The 18,555-nt window shown below is 44.5% G+C and overlaps 1 protein-coding gene across 1 annotated transcript in view; it reads right to left on the bottom strand.

Moving 5' to 3' along the window:
- Positions 1-561: 561 nt before the first annotated feature.
- Positions 562-18,555, bottom strand: part of Tnfrsf11a (TNF receptor superfamily member 11a) — a 58,877-nt gene continuing 40,883 nt past the window's right edge. Inside the window, exons 8-10 of the mRNA XM_005081463.4 lie at positions 17,101-17,153; positions 14,636-15,416; positions 562-2,801 (exon numbers count right to left, since the gene is read on the bottom strand). Coding sequence (XP_005081520.2) covers positions 2,455-2,801; positions 14,636-15,416; positions 17,101-17,153 — 1,181 coding nt within the window. The 3' untranslated portion in view covers positions 562-2,454. The remainder of the gene's footprint in view (positions 2,802-14,635; positions 15,417-17,100; positions 17,154-18,555) is intronic.

Below are 18,555 nucleotides of genomic sequence, written 5' to 3'. Positions count from 1 at the left end.
GACACTATGTGTTGATTAGAGTGGCTAATATAAAGCAAACACCCAAAGGGATGACAATGTAAGTCTAAGGAGAATGTGTAGCGACCCAGCCTCCCATCATTGCTGATGAGAATACCAAGTTCTACAGACTCTTTGAGGTCTCTTATAGAAAGTAGAAAATAATTTGCCATGTGATCTTACCATCTCACTCCTGGTGCTTACCTAAGAGTAATGGAATCCCATCCCATGTCCACAACAGCTTTTAGAGATAGACAATTATTGGTAATTGTCTCCATCAGAAAAGAACTTTAAATGCCAGTGAGTAAAATGTCTAGCCATACAAAAGCTTTTTGTCATCAGTGAAGAGGAATGGACTACAGCAAAAGTGCAGGAGCAGAGAGCAGAGGGTTGTCAGTGGCCTGGGGCAGGTGTGGGGTCTCTCTCACGGGAAATGGGGTGCATGGGCACTGAAAACATCCTGGGTCTTGTTTGTGATGCTGCCAGTCACACAATACATTTTGTCAGAGCTCACAAAACTCTATAAAGGGTGAGCTTCATTTCCATATAACAGACTCTATGGAGTTGATGGTAAAAATGTTTATTTTCCACAGATGTAGTAAAGAAAAGCCTTAAATATATTTTTTCACAACTCTTCAGTCATTGAAATAGACCCCAAAAAAACAGTAAAAATGAATCCGTGTCACTCCTCTGCCCATGAGGGTGGCCTTCAAGAACCTTTTTGATATCTCTGGGTAGGAAAAATGATGTTAGGTTATCATTATTGGATTTGTAAGAGGAACAATGGAAGTACAGAGGTGAAGTGGGTGCAGAGAAATGATGACGGTCATGGTGGATGTGGGTTTTTAGCTCTACATCCTGCTTTGTGGAGTTTAGTTAATACATTCCATGCCGAAAGGTTGAATGGTTTTGCTGGATTTGGTACCATCTCTCTTTGTGGTTATTTCCTGCAGCTCTTTATGTTAGTGCAAGAGCCCCATCCATTACAGAGCCATTCTCTACATTAAAAGTCACAGTCATCTGCTATGACCCCAGAGGAACTGCAATCAGAAGGAAGAAACCAGTGACAGACAGGCCTTCTTTCCAGCTGGATACTCATGGCAGTGCAGTGACCACTGCTAACACGCGTATAACCTACCAGATTACAAAACTACTTGCCATTTGCTTGCATGCTTTAGCTTTTCTCCAGTATCTGAGAACCAGTGCCCATGATAAACCCACCCCAGTGGCCACTTTCAGTCTTTAACTGCCCCAAAAAAGAAAAAAAATCTGTAATTAATTTTCTGCATCCATGTCATAGAAAATTTAATTTGTAATTTATTTTTTGTGCATATACAAAATGGGTGCAGTTGCCTGTGGAGGCCAGAGGGGGGCATGGAACTGGAGTTACAAGCTGTTGTGAGCTACCAGAAGGGTGCTGGGTATTGAACTCAAACTCTTAGTCTTATCAACTGAAAATCACCTCTCTCGATCTCCTGATTTGTAATGTAAATGCATCACACACACACACACACACACTGTTTTTACTTCCTTAAGGCTGAATTACTCATGCACAAATGCTTTGGAAGGAAAGAGGGCATACTGCCTAAGCACATTTCCGACACTGTTATGTGGAAAGAGAATCCGCAAGGTGGCATGTCAACTTTACTCATCCTTTTTTAAATTTCCCTGGCACATTCTTTTTTTCTTTGGCCCCATGTCCTATTCACTTTCTCCATCTTTTCTAGACAGCTAATCGTTTAAAAATAAGAATGCCACACCACAAAAGCTAGGATTTTTTTTAGATTAGTGGCCAAGTACCTGTCATTCTGGCAAAACAAAAGCAAAAACAAAACAAGAACAAACAAAACAAAACAGGTAGGAGACAGGCCACACCCTGAACTTAGTTCTCAAGGATCTACGCAACCTGACAACCTTGGTTGGGGAGCAGGGTCTCCCTTCTTTAGACAAAAATGAGGCACAGGATATTTCCACAAAATAAAAAACCCTCTACTCGGTTCACGCACTTTGCTGCCCAGCCCTGCACATCTGGCCTTTTCCTGAAAGTGCTTGGAGGACACTAGCAAAAGCCATCACCAGACCACTGTAGGACGGAGTGCAAAATAGTGTAAAGGAGATAGCACCTTCAGAATTGTCATGAAAACCCTTAGTCAAGACAGAAAGAAAGAGACAGTATCAAGAAGCACAGGAAAAAAGCAAGTGAAATATAAATATGGGGAGTGGGGTTTGGGGTACAGACCTCAAAAAGGCAGGACACCAACGTTGCAAAAAGGCCAAACCTTAATGACACCTGGTGGTGGTAGGCAGAGGAGACAGCACAGGAGGAAGTGACAGGGTGGGTTCCACCACCATGCCCCCCCCAGCCTACCCCTGGGGGAGTTGCTTAGTGGCTAGCCACAAGTCTGTTTAGGGAAAGTCAGTGGTGCCCTGCGCTCAGGGCAAGCAGAGAATGCAGGATCATTTTACACATTGTCCGGACCCCTGGGTACAGGGGGAATCCTGCGCCGCGCCCTGCTCCTGCACAGGCCGAGTTGTTCCATCCTCTGTCCGGGATGCGCCCTTCTCCTGCTTGCCCGCCCCGGTGGTGTGCGTGTTGGGGAAGCACGGAGCCGTGCCTGCGAAGGAGTCTCTGCGTGCCAGCGTCTCCTCCTGCACCGGGCGGCCCACCGGCTCCTGCTCTGGCTCTGCAGGGCCCGGGCCCTCCTGCGAGGTCTGGCTGACGTACACTACGATGATGTCGCCCTTGAAGTTCATCACCTGCCCGCTGGAGATAAACGTGGAATTGCTGTTTCCCGTCACGTTTCCTGCAAGGAACAGAGAGAGCATAGAGAAACTGTATCAGGGGCTACATTCAAGCCTCTCTTCTATCGTGACTCAGCTCAACGTTAATTTATGCAAGCACGATGAAGTTTGCATTACCCTCTCTGAATGAAGTTGCCTCAAATTTGGAAGGGCATTTTTAGACAGCGACTAATGTGTTATGGGCATTCAGGAAATTCCTTTGGTGTAGCCTTCCTCCTGCTGGTGGGGTAACTCCTGAGAACCCCGAACGGAGGTACAGTGAAAACCCCATGGGAGGACAAGATTTTAAATGTGAGCAATAAATCCAGACACAGAAGCCTGTGATTCCTGCTGTCCCCTCCCCCACAGGGTGCTTAGCATCAGAAACTTACCCCTACCCCGCCCCCAACACACATCAGGGAGCCTGCTAGTGTTCCTGCCTCCTTGCTCACTCCGAAGTGTGCCCACAAGAGCTTGTAACCTACGTTGTGCACTAAACAGACAGACGTCATCTATGACTTTCTCTTCCACTTTACCAGATAAAGTCATTAGAGGAAAGTCAAAACAAGAAACCAAGGTAACACATACATGCCATAAATGTTACATTCTAACTAAAGATATGCCATATGTATTTAATGAAATCGGTAATTGTGAGTTGCTTAGAAGTAGTACGATTTTCCTCCATACAGTCATTCTACAGTTTTATTATGACATCATTTACTGCTTTTGTTCTTCAATATATTAAACCATAGAGGGCCTCTCTAGCTAGTGCAGGATTGATTTACAAGTCTGGATTTAATCTCATCTCCTCTTTCTCCTCCTCATACTTAGATTTATCTGGTAGTGTCATGGTACATGGGATTTATTTACCATTTATACTTTTATCTGCCAACAAATCATTACAATGAGCCCACTGTTGTTTAATTCTCCTTTTTTAGGATCTCAGTTAATCTGAGCCCAGTAAAAACTCTGAGCTTTTTTTGTGTCATTCTACACACACACACACACACACACAGAGAGAGAGAGAGAGAGAGAGAGAGAGAGAGAGAGAGAGAGAGAGAGAGAGAGAGAGAGAGAATCTTGCATCTTGAGCATTTAACTCCAAGCCATTTCCCCTTAACAAATTTATCCTGGTAGTAGTATACTAAAAATCCTAAGATATATTTTTGTGATGTGGGATGTCTTTCTGCATGTTGTGAATATGTGTTGCTTTTATTGGTTGATGAATAAAGCTGTTTTGACCAATGGTCAGGCAGAATATAGCTAGGTGGGAAATCCAAACAGACTTGAAGGCAGAGTAGGGGGGGGACAGAAGGTAGCCACTGGGGAAACAAGATGTTAGGTAACAAGCCACGAGCTTTGTGGTAAAATATAAAATAACAGAAATGGGTTAATTTAATTGTGAGAGCTAGTCAGTAATGCCTGATCCATTGGTCAACAAGCTATGAACTATTGGTCAAATAATTGTAATTAAGATTACGCCTTAGAGTAGTCATTTGGAAACTGGCAGGAGGGATGAGAAACCTCCAACTACATTCTTCTTTTCCATTTTTATTTTCAGTGTGGAATTCAACTCCTTTATCTTACAGGACATAATTAAACAATCCATAATCCTTTGAATCATAGAATAATAAATGTCATTTTGGGGAGGCATGGGTCAGGTAGAAGTACCAAGCAAAGATCTTTTTAAATTGCTGGCAGCAAGTTTAAAAAAAAAAAGAGTTACCTAGAAAGAGATTATCAATGTTATTTGTCAGGGTTTTGGGGGGGGTGTTTTAATCAAAGGTTTGAGCTATGGGCCAGCACGATGACTCAGGGTAAAAGCACTCTTCCAATAAGCCTGACGATCTGAGCCCAACCCTCCAATCCCACGATGCAAGGAGAGATCCACGCTGCCCTGAAAATTGTCCTCTGACTACCACATGTGCACTGTGACATGTGTGCTCCCACCAATCATAACACACACACAGACACAATACATAAAATAAAAATGTAAAGGGATGACTTATGACAAAAAAAATCTTTGATCAAGTTCACCAGGCTAACATTCATGGAAAAAGTCAATTAGTGCAGATTAAACTTTAAAAAAAAAACATCTGAGGGCTGGAGACATGGCTCAGCAGTTAAGAGCACTGGCTGCTCTTCCAGAGGATCCAGGTTTGGTTCCCAGCACCCACACGGCGGTTCATACCTGTCTGTAACTCTAGTTCCAAGGCCTCTAACACACTCTTGCACAGACACACACACACACATGTAAAAAACATCGGGGAACATAAAATAAAAATAGAAGAGGAAGGAACCTGAAACACATCCTACTGATTTGCCAGTACGTAAAAGGTAGAAGAACGGTCATCACTGACGTGCCACCCACATGCCTGCCCGGGACCACGTGCACAGAGGCTTTGCTATCATCTTCACCCTATTAATTTTTACATAAGGTGCATTGCATTTTCCTTCCTCGATAGGCTCAGCAAATTGCGTCAGTGGCCCCGAGGAGCTGTGTGGTAAGACCACAGACCTCCGATTTAGTGTCACTGCTTTAGGAGTCATCTGATAAGATGGCTGTATTTCAGTAGTGCTTGCCACTCTAATTTCTTTATCAATGAATGAGATACTCAATAAGAGAGTGAATTGTAGATATCTGCTGGTAACCCCTCTCTCTTATTCTCTCTCTGTGTCTTTCCCTAGGCTAGTCCCTTTGCACAGCTGAAGATGTCCTTGAACTTCCGATCTCCTTGCCTCTATCTCCTGTGTGCTGAGGTTACAGGCTGCTGTGGCCACAGGCATGCACCACTATGCCTGATTTTTACAGGGCTACGCATTCATGCTGGGGCTTTGCACAATGCCAGGCAAGCACTCTGCCATCTGATTGCCCTTAAATATCTTTTCCTGGTGTTTAAACCTCTTGCCACTTGCTGGAAAACTCTCAATAACTTGCCAATGATGGAGAACAGAGTCTGCACCTCTGAGAATGGGTCTACGCAATGCGTCAATCAGACCTTCAATGTTTTGACATAATGCTTGGTTCAGTTTCTCTAAAGCACTGTGAGAATGAAAGATTACTTCCGAAGACCTGAGTGCAGACACCTAGCATTTGCTCCCCCGTTCTTGCACAGCCCTCTCATCTACTCAAATCCAATGGCAAGATATTTTTAGCAACTCATTCTTTGAATAGTTCCAAAGCTTTCAATAGTTTTTTAAAGAAAGAATCTTCTTGCCTATCAAACTTACTATTTTTTAAAGCAAATATAACAGTTAGGTCCTAAAGTACAATGAGATCAGCTCACACTCACAGCCCTGGGAACATGCATGGGAGCAGGTGTGGTGTGGGTTTACACTGTGACTGTGCACAGTGTGTACACATGACTGTGTGTGTGTGTGTGTGTGTGTGTGTGTGTGTGTACATACACAGCAGAGGCTGATGCTGGGTGTCTGACTGTCTTACTTTCCACATTGTTTTTGAAGTGAGTTATCTCACTGAATGTGGATCTCGTCAGTTTGGCTAGGCTGGCTTACAGAGGAGCTCCGGGCATCCTCTTGTCTCTCTCCTCTTCTGACCATTGCTAGGGTTACAGACGTGAGCTGCTGCACTCTGCTTTTACACACGTGTGCTGGGTTTCCGGGCTCAGGTCCTCCTGCCTGAGCAACAAGTGCTTTACCAACTGAGCTACCTCCCCGGCCTCTAAAGCCTGTCATGGAAGAATCATGAAACCCCCAGGGATATGAACCAAGTGAGGCCTGTCCCTCGCCAGGCTTGCTTTTCTCCTCCAGGGTTTCCTACTCATCTGTAAGCTGATTGTACTTATAATGAAAGATGGTTGGGAGCATGTAGGAGAAAGAGTCAACATCAGGGAAAACAGAAACTTGAGAGACAACCGGCAGGAGAAAAATGTTACAAGTCAGGTACCCATCACTTACTGCACATCCTATTCCTCCTGTGGAAACTTCTGGACCTGGCTCTGCCTGGACACTCAGTACCCATCACTGAGTCAGAGTAGCCATTCACCCTAGGCTTGTGTTTCCTCTTATTCTCTGGAGCAACAAGCCCTTTCCAAGACTGAGTAACCAAGTAAAATCCATGCCACTGGTACCAATTTCAGAGGCAATGGCATGGTGCTTCAAAGCATGAGCTTTCACCATTGAATTATGTTGCATTGATAACTAGCTTTGTTATCCTGGATGAGGAACTTACTCCCCCAAGGTTTCTGTAAGTAATTAAGATAATTCATGCAAAGTTCTTAATGCATGGCAATGAATATCTCCCCATGTGTGCACTGTATATATGCACAGGTAAAAAAATGGTGTATATACAGAGACCAAAGTCAAGCTTCTTCGCATGCCACTTGATTTTATGAGACGGTATCTATCACTGAACCTGGAGTTCACTAACTGGACTGGCTGGACGGGGGAACCTAGAGTCCACCTGTCCTCAGTTCCCAGCATGAGGACTACAGGCATGCACCACCATACATGACTTTTAAAATGGGTCCTGGGATTCAAACTCAGATCCTTGGGTTTGCTCAGTCAGCACGTCACTCTGAGCCATCTCTTCAGTCCCTGTATGCCACTGACAGGACTGTAAGTTCTCACTGCTCTCTGAATGTGGTGGAGCTGGTAGAACGGTGTTTGAAAGCTACTCAAAAATAGGACTTCAAAGCCAGAATGGTGTGGGGAGTTTTTTTTTTATCACATTTAAGATAGTTACTTTACTTAACACTAATATTTAATGTGACTTAGCTAGATAAATGTTCAGATAACATGACAGTGTTAAAAATAGCACCTAAGATAATGGGGATAATGAAAAAAAATGATCTGCTTCAGTATCATCAGAAAGATGTTTACACTGTACTAAATCCATGATTTATACAGAAGGCTCTTTCTATATTTCCTTATAGAAAATGCTTTTCTCAGGCAGAGAGAACGGGTTTGGTTTTGAGAAAACACTTCCTGACAGAATTTGCATTCTTAAGCAAGGGAATGCACTCTTTTCTTCTCAAAAGCATATTATGCAGTTTAAGATGCACACCGTTTGAATATTAAATCATGAGGAAGCAGCCAGATAAGACTACCAAATTGTCATGGAGATTTATCCATGATGAGAACTAAAAATAAATACAAATACACTCAAACATTTTATATCTTGTCCATATGCTTTTCATTCGGCTTTCCTTTTTATGGCAATGCGAGTTCTGTTCCAAGCACTTGGGAGACGCTGAGCATGTGACACAGGGAAGGAAGGAATGTATAACAGTTCCATTCTGAATCATGCAGAGAATTATTTGTAGATCTCATGAAGCAAGCCCTGCCCAAAGGAGGCCTTTGCCTTCTGGGCCTGGAATTACAAGCAGACTTCCACACAAACCTGGCATTTATGTGGGTTCTGGGGATCTGAACTCTGGTCCTCACACCTGTGTTGAAGTGTTTTAACCACTGAGCCATCTAACTAGACCAACTGCTTCACATATTCTGAAATAACTTGTTGAATCCTAATATTAGTGAATGCCAAATATTATTGACAAGTAAACTATAAAACGCCCATTTTAACTTGGAGCTTCAGGGCCCAATGACCACTTATTATCCACTTTATGAAACGTAGATCAAAGGGGAACTCAAGTTGGTAGCTGACATGTCTTCTGACGGTAAGCAATGTGAGACACAGAAGGCTTGCTAGTGAGGGACAGGGAAAAGAGCAAATTTGCATAGGAAAACCTTTCTCTCAAGCTTGCAGGATGGAAACGTCTTTCCTAAAGTGGCTCGGGGATGAGGATGAAGATGAGAAAGGCAAGCAGGTATCTTCCTCCTCCCGTGCCCTGGGCTCCCAGGACTCCGCTAGGGAGAGTATGGACCAGTAGGTTAAGGCAGTTGGCTTTGCTGTTTCTGCCTCTTCTACCTGGTGTAGGTAAATGTGTTCAGGACAGTCAGGGTCAGTTCTTCAGTCCCCTGGCCCCCAAGCTTCCAAGAGCAGACCACAGACATGGGTAGTTGAGAGAACATTGGTGAATACAGACATGATAATTTCCTGTCCATGCGTTTTTATTCAGTTTAAATGAATGAGCACATAAATAGATGCTGATGGCTACACAGAGACCAAGCCACCTTTAGAGATACCCAAAAGAAGAGGGACGAGAAGCTTATGAAAATTCCTAGTGACTACTGAGGCTGCTGGCAATGGTTAACCTTCACTGTCATCTTGATTGGGTTTGGAATTACCTAGGAGACTCAGACGCATCTCTGGATGTGTTGGTGGAAGTATCTCCAGAGTGCATTAACTGCGAGTGAAAGATCCTGCATGCAGGCAGCACCAACTCACAGCAGCCGTGGGCGGGGCAGATGGAATAGAAAAGGGGAAAGCAGAGAACCAATCCCTGGTCATGTGACGCAAACTGCTCCGCTCTGCCACGCCTTCCAACATGTTAGGCTGAGCCACGAGCCCTGAACCTTTCCTACTCTGAGTTTCTTCTGTCAGACATTTGCATAGTAGCATGAAAACTAACCAATGCATCGGCTGCAGGGCTGCTGATAAAGGCTGTGATAATTATCTAGGCTTGGTGAGAAAAGCCAGCATCCTGACAAACAAGCCACAGATTCGGCAGCTGGGCTGCAGGAGGACTTCACTTCTGAAATGATAGGTTCTGCAAACATTCCTTATCATCAGTCGATTCTTATTTTCAAGGCTCCAGATGATCCGTAAGGGTTTGGTAGGAAAGAACATGGAGCTGAGGTTCCTCAAGGAGGGCCGGTGTCCTGTAAATGAGCAACTCTTTCCAGCTCAGAAATGGTTGAACGGAATGGATGATTTTGGAAGCTGAAGCAGAGTGACAGGTCAGCAGGAGACATAGCAAATACAAGCGGCTGTTATTCTTTCCTCTAGAATACCAACTCTCTGTGGGGACAGTGAAAATTCTCCCAATACCCTGTAAGAGGGTGTGGTATCTGGACAAGATGGTCCCCCGTAGGGTTATACGTTCGAATGCTTGCTCCCCCGTTAGTGGAACTATTTAGGAAGAGTTGGAAAGTGTGGCTTTGTTGGAGGAGGTGTGTCACTGGGAGTGAGTGGGCTTTGAGGTTTCAAAAACCTAAGCCAGGCCCAGCCTCTCTCTTGCTTGCAGATCAGAGTGTAAGCTCTCAGCTTCTGCTCCAATGCTCTGCCTGCCTGCCTGCCACCATGCTTCCCACCGTGCTGATCATGGACTCACCCTCTGAGACTGAAAGCAAGGCCCCAGTTAAACGCTTCTTTGTGTCAGTTGCCCTGGTCACAGTGTCTCTTCGCGGTACTAGAGCAGTGACTAAGACAGAAGAAGCATTACCATGATGGGCCTGACCATGCTACTTGGAGGACTAGGAAGACTTGGAACTTTGAACTAGAAATGCAATTGAATGCTGTGACTGGGGCTTAATGGGCCATCCTAGTTGGAAGACGGTAGTGCTGAGAGCAATGTGGACTATGGCCACCCAGCTCAAGAGGTTTCAGAGGATAATGATATTAGTGGCTAGGGTGCAGACTATTGTAATATTGTGGAAAGGAACGTGGCTACTTTGTGCCCTTGTCCTAAAACTCTGCTGGAGGCAAAATGGAAGACCTTTGTACTAATGTCATTAGCAGTGAATGATCACTCTTCTAATGCATATCTATAATGAAGAAGAGCAGGCAAGGCAAGAAGAAACACAAAACATGCAGTTTGAGGAGAAAAGGAGAACCAGGAAATGTAATGCTGGATCCAAGTCTCTGTGCTGCAGGAAATGAGAGGTTTAAAAAAAAGGTCCAGTGCTTAGGAATGAGAGGTGCCCTCGTGAAAAGAACAGATCTAAGGAGTTATTTACTCCTAAAAAGCTACAAGAAAGAAGATTCTGCGCAAATATAATTTAAGGATAGGGCAGTTTCCAGCGACAGCAGATAGCTAAACTTGGCACACATGTGGCTCTGGATTTAAGAGTGCCGGTGTAAAGGGGCTATGGAATCTTCCTCTGTGGTGAAATAGGTATTGTGGCAGGGAAGTCCCTGCATGGGGACCAAAGAGGTCACTGTGTGAAGCTGTGTAGGTGAACTCTGGATTTCACTGGAGACCCCAAGGTGTTGGAGACCTATGGGATATATGCCAAGGCGAGCTGCATATAGGGTGTTGAACCAGCCCAAGAAAAAAAGGTATTACAGTCAGCAATGCTGGAAAGACGGGAGAACCAAAGAGCTATCAAGCTCTTTGACATCAGACATGGAGCCCCAGGATTCGGAGCTGGACTTCAGTCTTGCTTTGATCCAGTATGCCCTCACTATGACTTCTTTTCCCTGTTAGCATCCAGACACACCTTGGCCCTAGCCTTTGGGGACCTGGCAAAGGGCGTCACCCCTGTGTGCATGGCAGGCAGTATCCTGTCTCTGTACACAGGCGCAGAAGATCTCTTTCAGAGACAAGCTCTGCCCACTCCTGCTCTTTCTTTCCTATGTTCCTCTGAAGAGACAGGCAGGTCTCTGTCTCTCTGTCTCTGTCTCTCTGTCTCTCTCTCTTTTCTCCCCCCTCTCTCCCTTCCCTTTCCCTACTCCTTTCCCTTCTCCCAATAAAACTTCCCATGTAAATTCTGCCTGCCTGGCATGTTTGTCTCTTACTCGCCATGGGATCCACCAAGGTCCCCCTCACACTGTGTATCATAGCAATCCTTTTTGGAATGGTAAGGTATCATCTGTGCCACTGTGTATTGGAAGTATGTAACTTCTTTTTGCTTTTGCTTTTACAGGGGATTACAAAGAGATCATCTTGAGTCTCAGAAGATACTTTGGACTTTTTTTTTTCCTGAGACAGAGTTTCTCTGTCTGCCTGCCTCTGCCTGCCTCTGCCTTCTAAGTGCTTGGATTAAACACGTGCACCACCACCACCGAGTAAGATTTTGGACCTTTAAACAGTTTTGAGACTGTGAAAGACCTCAGGGACTTTGAAGTGGGACTTAATGCACTTTGCATTGTGATATGGATACAAGCTATGGGAACCAGGGAGTGGAATGTGGTGGTTTGAATAATAGCCCCCAGAAGCTCACAAATTAGAATGTCTGGTTCCCATTTGGTGGATTGTTTAGGAAGAATTATTAGATGCTACCCTGTCAGAGAAGGATTTCCATGCCAGGCCCAGTGTCTGTCTGTCTGTCTGTCTCTTGCTGTCTGTCTCTCTGTCTGTCTCTGTCTGTCTGTCTCTGTCTCTCTGTCTGTCTCTGTCTGTATCTCTCTCTCTCTCTCTCTCTCTCTCTCTCTCTCTCTCTCTCTCTCTCTCTCTCTCTCTGTCTCTGTCTCTCTGCTCTCAGCTGCTGCTCCAGTCCCCATGTCTGGCTGTCTGCCACCATGCTTCCCACCATAATCACGGAGACTCTGAAACTGTAGCAAGCCCACAACCAAATGCTTCCTTTTATAAATTGCCTTGGTCGTGGTGTCTCTTCAGAGCAATGCAATAGAAATTAAAATGGCTACCAATGGGATTATAACCAAGGTAACCATCATGATCCCAGAATTAAGCATCACTTAAGAATAAAGGCCTAGGAATTGACATGGGAAGCAACCTTGTTTCTAATTTAATATATATATATATATATATATAGTTTAAAAAAAAAGAATTAAGGCCTAGCTGTTTAAGACACAACCTAAAGCGTACTTTCCCCTCTGCTGGTCTCTGCCACTAATTCTTACTGTCCATTAAGAGTCAGAACATCACTAGACTAGACAACAACCCCCAGTATTTTCTTAAGTTGTCCCTACTTGTGGAACTGTTTGAACAGCTACTTATGTTTTGTCAAAAGCTGACAGCATGTGCCTTGAGATACAGCTCAGCAGGTAGTCACTTGCTGGCGGCCGGAGGTTGATCCTCCAGTCTCACATGGTGGAAGGAGAGAACAGATTGCCAAAAGCTGACTTCCATACAAGTCACGGTGCATGTACGTACACACACACACACACACACACACACACACTAAATAAAACGTAGTTTTAAAAAAGATGGCATGGTGAAGTCCCCAGTTACTGTCATTTCAAGAAACCCCTTGATTTGGCTGTAAGATTAGGTAAAATCTCAAATCTAGGAAAGGAGGCTCTCTCCTTTTAGGTGTGAAAGCGCATGCTGTGTAGGAGGATTGAGGCAGGTCCTTCTCTTTCCCCAGGAATCACCTGCTTCACACACATTTAGAGTATGAATTATGACAGTTTGAAAAAGCTAAGAATATATTACTTTGGCCATAAGGACTGTTCATGTGGAAATAATTATGGAGAGAATGGGATGGCCTTAAAAATCAATCTGGCTGCTGCTTCTCCTCGCTTGAGAATTAATTTGGCCTACTAGCAGTGACGAGTGGGATGGCTCTGCTGGTGTTCTGCATGGCTAAGCATCAGACATAGAAAAAGCAATGTCAATTTATTGCAAATTAACACTGTTGAAGACACGTGATATTCTTTTCCTCTACGCCTAGCTGTTCAGTACTCAAGGAGTATGAAAGATAACGAGACTATTGTTTTTGCCCTGGATAGGAGGGCAAAGTTTGCCTTTGGGCTTCATGATTCTTTTCCCCTCCGTGTCCCAAACCATGCATGTATTTTCTTTAAAGTTCTAGAGTCTTGAAACCAGATCTGTTCTCTCGGTACTCAGAATGTCTCCTCTCCTTCAATCTGACAACTGAGATTGGGACGGTGTATTTGTGTGTTTACAGTGGAACACCTCCTCAGAGACAGGAATGCACACTGTTCTACCAGTCATGCCAGGAACCTAGATCACCTTGTGGCAACAGCAGCCTTGAGCTCCAGGGTTCACTCTGGCCACCTCCAGCTTGTAAAATGCAGGTGCTGGCACCACTTTCAGTCCCAACTAAGATCCAGGAAAGGAAGGCACCTCTGCTGAGGGGTACACCACATGGGCGAGGCATCCAAAAGATTCTCAATGAACTCCCTGCCTCTGACCAGGCTAGTAATACCCAGAGTACACCCTCATCATCAGTTGCGAAGTCCCCTGTACTACATAAGTTTTTAACAGATGGTGTTCTACCCTCAAGCAAAACAAAAAAAGTCATAATATTATCATTGGTGGGTTGTTTGTGTTCCAGCAATGTTGCAGCAATATATCTCTATAATGATGCTAAACTGTAAATTATCATCTGGGCTTTATAAACATATTAAATGTGGTGTTATAAAAGGGGTTTTCTTATAAAGTAGCAAAGGACACTTTCACTGTATCATTAACTTGCTGCTTAAATAAATAATTAAACAAATAATTTGTTCTGACATTTAGAAACCCAAGTCTCTTTTACCCACCCCTCCCCAAATATGAGAGAGCACCATGATTCAGTCACTCCTAAAATTACTGTTGACTTTGTCTTTCAGGGTTAGGTCCTGCGTTGGAGCACTAACCACAAACCCAACCATGAGAAGTCTGAAGGCAGAGGGCTCAGGCAAGCCTAAGGCAGTAGCAGCCTGCCTAGTGGATGATGTCATGACAACGGTCAGCACAGTCCACAGTGCAATGCATAGGGTGAACCGAAAGCCTCTGTAAAGATGCTCAGCAAAGAGCCGGACACTTGCTCAGCCGGCAGGATGCTTGACCAACACACATGAAGCCCCAGAAAACCAGGTGTGATGTCCTACACTTGTAAGTCCAGTACTGGAGAGATGGAGTCAGAAAGAGGAGGAGCTCAAAGGCATCCTAGCCATGCATAGTGAGTTTGGGGGCAGCCTGGGCTACAAGAGACCCTGTGTCAATCAGCAGAGAGTGGAGTTGGGCTGTGTGTCTCTCATGCTGGCTTTCTTTTCTCTGGAGGATTGTGAAACACACTTCTGAAACCTTTACCCAGGATGGGCCTTACTGCTTAAAAGCAGGAGCCCAGGAAAGCTACTTACCAGATGCAGGTGGCTGGTCACTGGGGGAATTCCCAGACCCCGAGGCTCCCCTCTCCGAGTTTGGAGGCTTTTCATCAACCCTTGCCTGGGGCTGCTCTCCCGCCTCTGCCATACTGGCTGCTGCTTCACTGGGAAGGCCCATGCTGTAGGCACACTGGGGTAATGGTCCGCACTTCAGAGAACCCATAAGGGGTTCATGGTCCTCCCTAGGAGTGTTCCCACAGCCTGTGTAGCCATCTGGTGAGGTGGAGCTGGCCACCCAGGGCGGACAACTGCTACCCTCTATTTCTTTTTTCAAGTACTTTTCAGGGGACAAAGGAGTACAGTCAGTCCTGCATGGAGGCTCAATGAAGTTACAGCCTTCAGAATCAATGGTGCTCTCGGTCCCTGTGAAACACTGGCTCAAACTGTCGTTTTCCCCGACCTCCAGAGGCTCCTGGAAAGGCGGTGTGGATTTGCTTCCAGGCTGGATCAGGAACAGAGACCCATCAGGGGGCTGTGAGGGCCGGCCTGTATACTCATCCTCTGTGGGAATCTTCCTTGAGAGGTCCCCCTGGGTCTCAACTTCACTGACCAATGTGAACATCACGGCATCTCCACTCCCTGCATGGGGCCTGCCTGCTGCACACACAGGCCCACAGGCGCCAGTACCATCTTCTGGATAGCACATGTCTTCTGGAAGCATCTTCTCCTCCAGAGTCATTAGGAAGACACCTTCACACACTTCTCGTTGACTGGACGTTGTTGAGTGGGCACCGATACAACAGTCACCTGAGGACTCCTGGAGATGTGAATTAAGAATACCCTGAGTTATTACAACATGCTGGCCTACCCACTGCTGAGAAATGTTGGTGCAAACTGTCCACCTTGACAAGGACAGATGGCCCACACTCTATGGCTTTATTTATGCTGTTTACAGTTACAGAGTAGAGTATGGGAGAAGTCTCGAAAGGGACACAAACAGAAATGACTGGATCTTTACAGCAATGAATAGCATCTGCACAAGTGAAGAGATAATCCAAGTAGCACTGGAACACATCTGCCTGTGCCAAACCAACGGCCACATGGACAAGTGCTGAATTCCAGGCAATAGCTCTGTTTGTGGCGTGGTTTACTTCTGTGTGTTCTGTATATAATTCAGCAAGGGAGCAGGCATATTGACAATGAAAGGACTCAGGTGTAATCCTGGGAAGGGAGGATCCAAGCAGGAAAAGGGAGAGATGGACCCCCCTGTGGTGATGGAGCTGAATTATAGAAACCAGTCTAATGTCTGCAGTTGATATATTTTACACTTACAACAGATAAAAAGGACAAACGAGAATAATCAACGTATTAATATCAAATATGATTGGAAAATAGTTAAGTTACTGTTAAATTTTTGTTGATTAATTTTGGATTTTTGAGACAGGGCGGTGGTGGCGCACACCTTTAATCCCAGCACTCGGGAGACAGAGGCAGGCGGATCTCTGTGAGTTCAAGGCCAGGCTGGACCGACAGCCTCCAAAACAATACAGAGAAACCATGTCTTGTAAAACCAAAAATAAATAAATAAATAAATAAATAAATAATAAAAAGAGTTCTAATTTTAATTTGTGTGTGTGTGTGTGTGTGTGTGCGTGCATGCACGCAAGCATGAGTGTGAGCTTGTGCATCTGAGTCTAGGTGTCCTAGCAGGCCAGAAGAGGGCACAGATCCCCTTGCACTGCAGCTGCAGGTTGTAACCACCTGTGGTTGCGAGCTGCCCAACGTGAGTGCTGAGAACTGAATCTAGGCCCTCTGGAAGAGAAGCGCTTGCTGTAAACCACTGAGCTATTGCTCCAGTTTCAGATGTGGCTAGCTTAGCTTTTCATTTTTGGTAAATTGCTGTTTGACAAAGACTATTTATTCTTAGGGAATGTCCATTTAGGTATTTAAGAACAGAGGAATACACCATCTCCATCCACTCTAAAGTGATTGCAGACTCACTTGATTCGCATAAAGAGCAAGGAACAAATTGGTGTGATAAAGTGTAAGCTACCGGTGAATTGGGCATCAGGCACGAGGCCTTTCATTGCAATAGTCTCAGTGTTTTTCAATGTTTTTTGAAATTATGACAAAGGAAGAGATTTATTAACTAACTACAGAGTAAAGGAAAATCGTAGATGGTTCCTCCTAGGAATCTGCATTAGGTGACCAAGGTCAGTTCTAAAAAAACATACACAGAGACAACAGAATTGGAATAAAGACCGTTGTGTGTCTCAGGTAGTGTCCTTTCCTAGCATGAGTAAAGCCCATTCAGTGTCCAGCCTGGAATCAGGGAAGGGGTGGGAATGGGGCATGATGAAGACATTGGGCACTGACTTATTCAACAGGGATCAGTTCTTGGTTGGAGGTTTCACTGCCTGGTAAGTGTTGTGCTCCACAGCCATCCAGGTACAGCTCTAGACACTGCAGCAGGACTTAAAGAAGGCAGAAAACACTTTTACCTTATTTCCATTTAGGCTGCTGCAAGTGTCATTGACCCAATTCCACAAATTAGCTGGGAAAAATGCAAAGAAAAGAACATCATGTTATAAATTTCTCCTCATTTTTAATATAAATTTTATTTATATATTTAACTTACATAGCATGATGTTATAGGATAAATATAGTTGGCAAAGTGGTCACTGTAATAAAGTGGACTAACTTATCCATCTTGTCAAATGGTGATTTGCATGTGTTGAGAAGAGTTAAGATCAACTCAATCAGCAGAAATTCTCATACAGTTCAATATTCTTCTCTGGGAATGTTTATGCTACACATCTGCTACTGTAGCCTTTGACCTACATCTCCCCATTTCCTTCCTCCTGTCCCTGCTCATCACTGTTTCATTCTCTTCCTCTGTGTATTGGCATTTCCCATTTTAAATAATTCAACATAAACATACCCACAGTGAGGTATCAGCATTCCTGAATGAAAGTATGTGATTATAATTCACCAGGGCTGGGGGTGAAGCTCCATGGCAGAAAGCATGTCTGGCATGCACAAAGCTCTGAGATCAAGCCTCAGCAACAACAGGACTGGTGTGTGGCTCAGTGGCACAGCACTTGCTTAACAAAAGCAAAGACCTGGGTTTTTGCTTGAATATATGATGTATATGTATGTAGGTAGGTTTGCATGTATGTGTGCTGTGCATGCATGTGTATATGAATGTTCATATGTGTGTGTGCCTGTTCATGTGTGTGTGTTTGGCACCAGGCATTTTTGTGAGTCACACACACACACACACACACACACACACACACACACACTCCCATTCCCTTTCCCCTCCTATCTTTCTTCTCCTCACCCCCATAAACCAAGGCTGAGGATCAAACCTAAGGCACTCCTTATGCTAGGCAAGCACTTTACCACGGACCATAGCCTCAGGCCTTGGACTTTTAGTTTCAAAGACAGGCTCTTCCTATGTTTCCCAGACTAGCCTCAAACTCCTCCTACCTCAGCCCTCTGAGAACCAAGATTACAAGTGTATGGCTCAACAAGGGGTGCTTTACTTGTTGAACCTCAGTTTGGCCCCCAAAAAGACAGAGCCAACTCCACAACATTGCTTGTTGACTCCCATATGTATGTCATGGCACATAGACCCATACATACATCATGAACACACAATAGGTAAAAGTTTTAAAGAATGATTATATATCTGAAAAATATGATATATACATATATATGAAAAAAACTAAAGAAGCCTGGCATTCCTTCATTATTAAAAAATTTTATCAGTGTCATATGAAACATGATGTGATGTTTAAAAATACTACCCACCATTGTGTAGATGCCTCCAAGAAACAAAGCAATATTAGTTTCTCTATTTTAAAAAGAAGTCCCATAAATTCCAAAGTTATCCTTGGACCTCCACATGTGTAATGTGGCAGATACACCCACACATACATCGTGGGTACACA

The sequence above is a fragment of the Mesocricetus auratus genome, unplaced genomic scaffold, assembly GCF_017639785.1.
Source record: "Mesocricetus auratus isolate SY011 unplaced genomic scaffold, BCM_Maur_2.0 Super-Scaffold_100676, whole genome shotgun sequence".
Taxonomy (NCBI): Eukaryota; Metazoa; Chordata; class Mammalia; order Rodentia; family Cricetidae; genus Mesocricetus; species Mesocricetus auratus.
Note: the sequence above shows the minus strand (reverse complement) of the source record. Positions and strands in the feature narration are given on the sequence as shown.